The sequence below is a fragment of the Tupaia chinensis genome, unplaced genomic scaffold (assembly GCF_000334495.1).
Source record: "Tupaia chinensis unplaced genomic scaffold, TupChi_1.0 Scaffold000377_2, whole genome shotgun sequence".
NCBI lineage: Eukaryota > Metazoa > Chordata > Mammalia > Scandentia > Tupaiidae > Tupaia > Tupaia belangeri.
In genome coordinates, this window is record NW_006159876.1 from 1,227,735 (window position 1) to 1,229,305 (window position 1,571).

Here is a 1,571-nt window from a genome sequence, read left to right on the forward strand (position 1 = left end):
GGCGCGCGCCCGCCGGGTCGGTCCGCGCGACTCCTGCAGAGACCGCGGGCCCAGGCCTGATCTTCAAGGCGGTGGGGGCTGGGACTTCGTCCTGGACCCGGCTGCCAGGGCCTGCCGGGATTTCCGCCGCCCGCAGCCATTTTTCCGAGAGCAACCAGGTCCCACGTGCAAGCGCAAGGATTCCTCCCCCATCCCCGGGTGCTGGGTCGCAGCTACCCCAACGCTTCTGGGTACCCAAGCACGTGGCCAAGCGCCTCTGTCCACCGCCGCCACCGGCCTGAATAAGTGAGGCACCTGCTGAATAGATGAGAGAGGCAAAGTGCCCGGGGTGGGTAGGAAAGGTTTTACCCCAGAGCCTGAGACAGACCGAGCCTGAGTGCCCCTGAGCGTGTGGGGAGCGCGGGCTGCCCGCTGGCGCTAAGTAACCAGGACTTCTGAAGTCGCGGGGGAGGGGGGGACTCGCCCTTCGCTCCCTCTTTCTTGCATCATCTTTCTTTCCCTCTCCCATTTCTCTCGCTTTCTTGCGTCTTCTCTCTTCTTCCTTTGCAGGCCTTGTTTGGCCCCAGCCCTCTGCCTGCGCCCCCTCCCCCTTTACAGCGGCCAGCGACCTCTGCAGGAGTTACCGTGGGCCTCGGGGGTGCAGAGGTAGGAGGCCGTGGGCCCCAGCGCCGCCGCGCTCTTCACGTGCTCGTCCCTCTCGGGCGCGTACACCTGCGGCAGGCGAGAGAAGACGGTGCGCTTGGCGGCTGCCAGAAGCCTCCTGGCCCTGCCGGGCGGCTAGAGGGAACGCCGCGGGGGTGGCGGAGGTTGGCGCCCGGGCAGCAGTGACGCACGCGGTGCACCCTTGGCGCCCTCCCATCCCGCATCATTCTCGCAGTTTCAGTGTAATTACAAACGCCACGAAAAACTTCCTGGAAACACAAAGTGGCTCCCAAGCCGAGGGCAGGTGCATGCCTCCCCCACCCTCAGGCCTGCCGCCTTTTCAGCGCTTTCCCACTCCCCAAGCCCGGTCGGTCCCTTGCATAAATGAGGCCTTTCGCACCCGGTTAATGATTCGTGTTTTAATAAACCGAATGGGAATGTACAGGTGTGTGCATCCACTTTAAGAGTGGCCAACGACCCCAGTCTAGCTGTATCTGTTTCTCAGGCCCAGCTGCGCACGCAGACCCCAGACGGCGCCCCAGAAATGAACCCTGCGGGGCCCAAGGCGGGAGCTCAGTGAGACTCGGACACTGCCAGTTGGAGTGGCGGGAGGTTTGGGGACCCGGCGCTGCTGAGGCCAGATTTGGGGAGAGGCGATTCTCTCTCCTCTCCCTCTAGTTTTCTTTGCGGCTCTGGCCCTACCCGGGAGGGCGCACTCCGAGCCTGGCCCAGCAAGCGCTTCGCTCTGGCTCCTTCCTCTTTTCTTTCTTCCTCCAGACCCCTTTATTTTTCTCTGTCTCTGTCCGGCGTTCTCGGCAAGTCTCCTCCCAGCTCGCATCAACGAAAACAAAGCAAGGCCGTTCTTCTGGCCTGCCCCCCACCCCCGGTCTTCCGAAACCCTCGGCTGGGGGGTCCCAGCGCCCGCGAAG

The 1,571-nt window shown here is 63.8% G+C and overlaps 1 protein-coding gene across 1 annotated transcript in view; it reads right to left on the minus strand.

The window, feature by feature from the left end:
* SKOR1 (SKI family transcriptional corepressor 1) overlaps nucleotides 1-1,571 on the minus strand; it is an 8,310-nt gene that overhangs the window by 4,209 nt on the left and 2,530 nt on the right. The window contains exon 3 of the mRNA XM_006153504.2: nucleotides 624-746. Within this exon, the coding sequence (XP_006153566.1) occupies nucleotides 624-746 (123 nt within the window). The remainder of the gene's footprint in view (nucleotides 1-623; nucleotides 747-1,571) is intronic.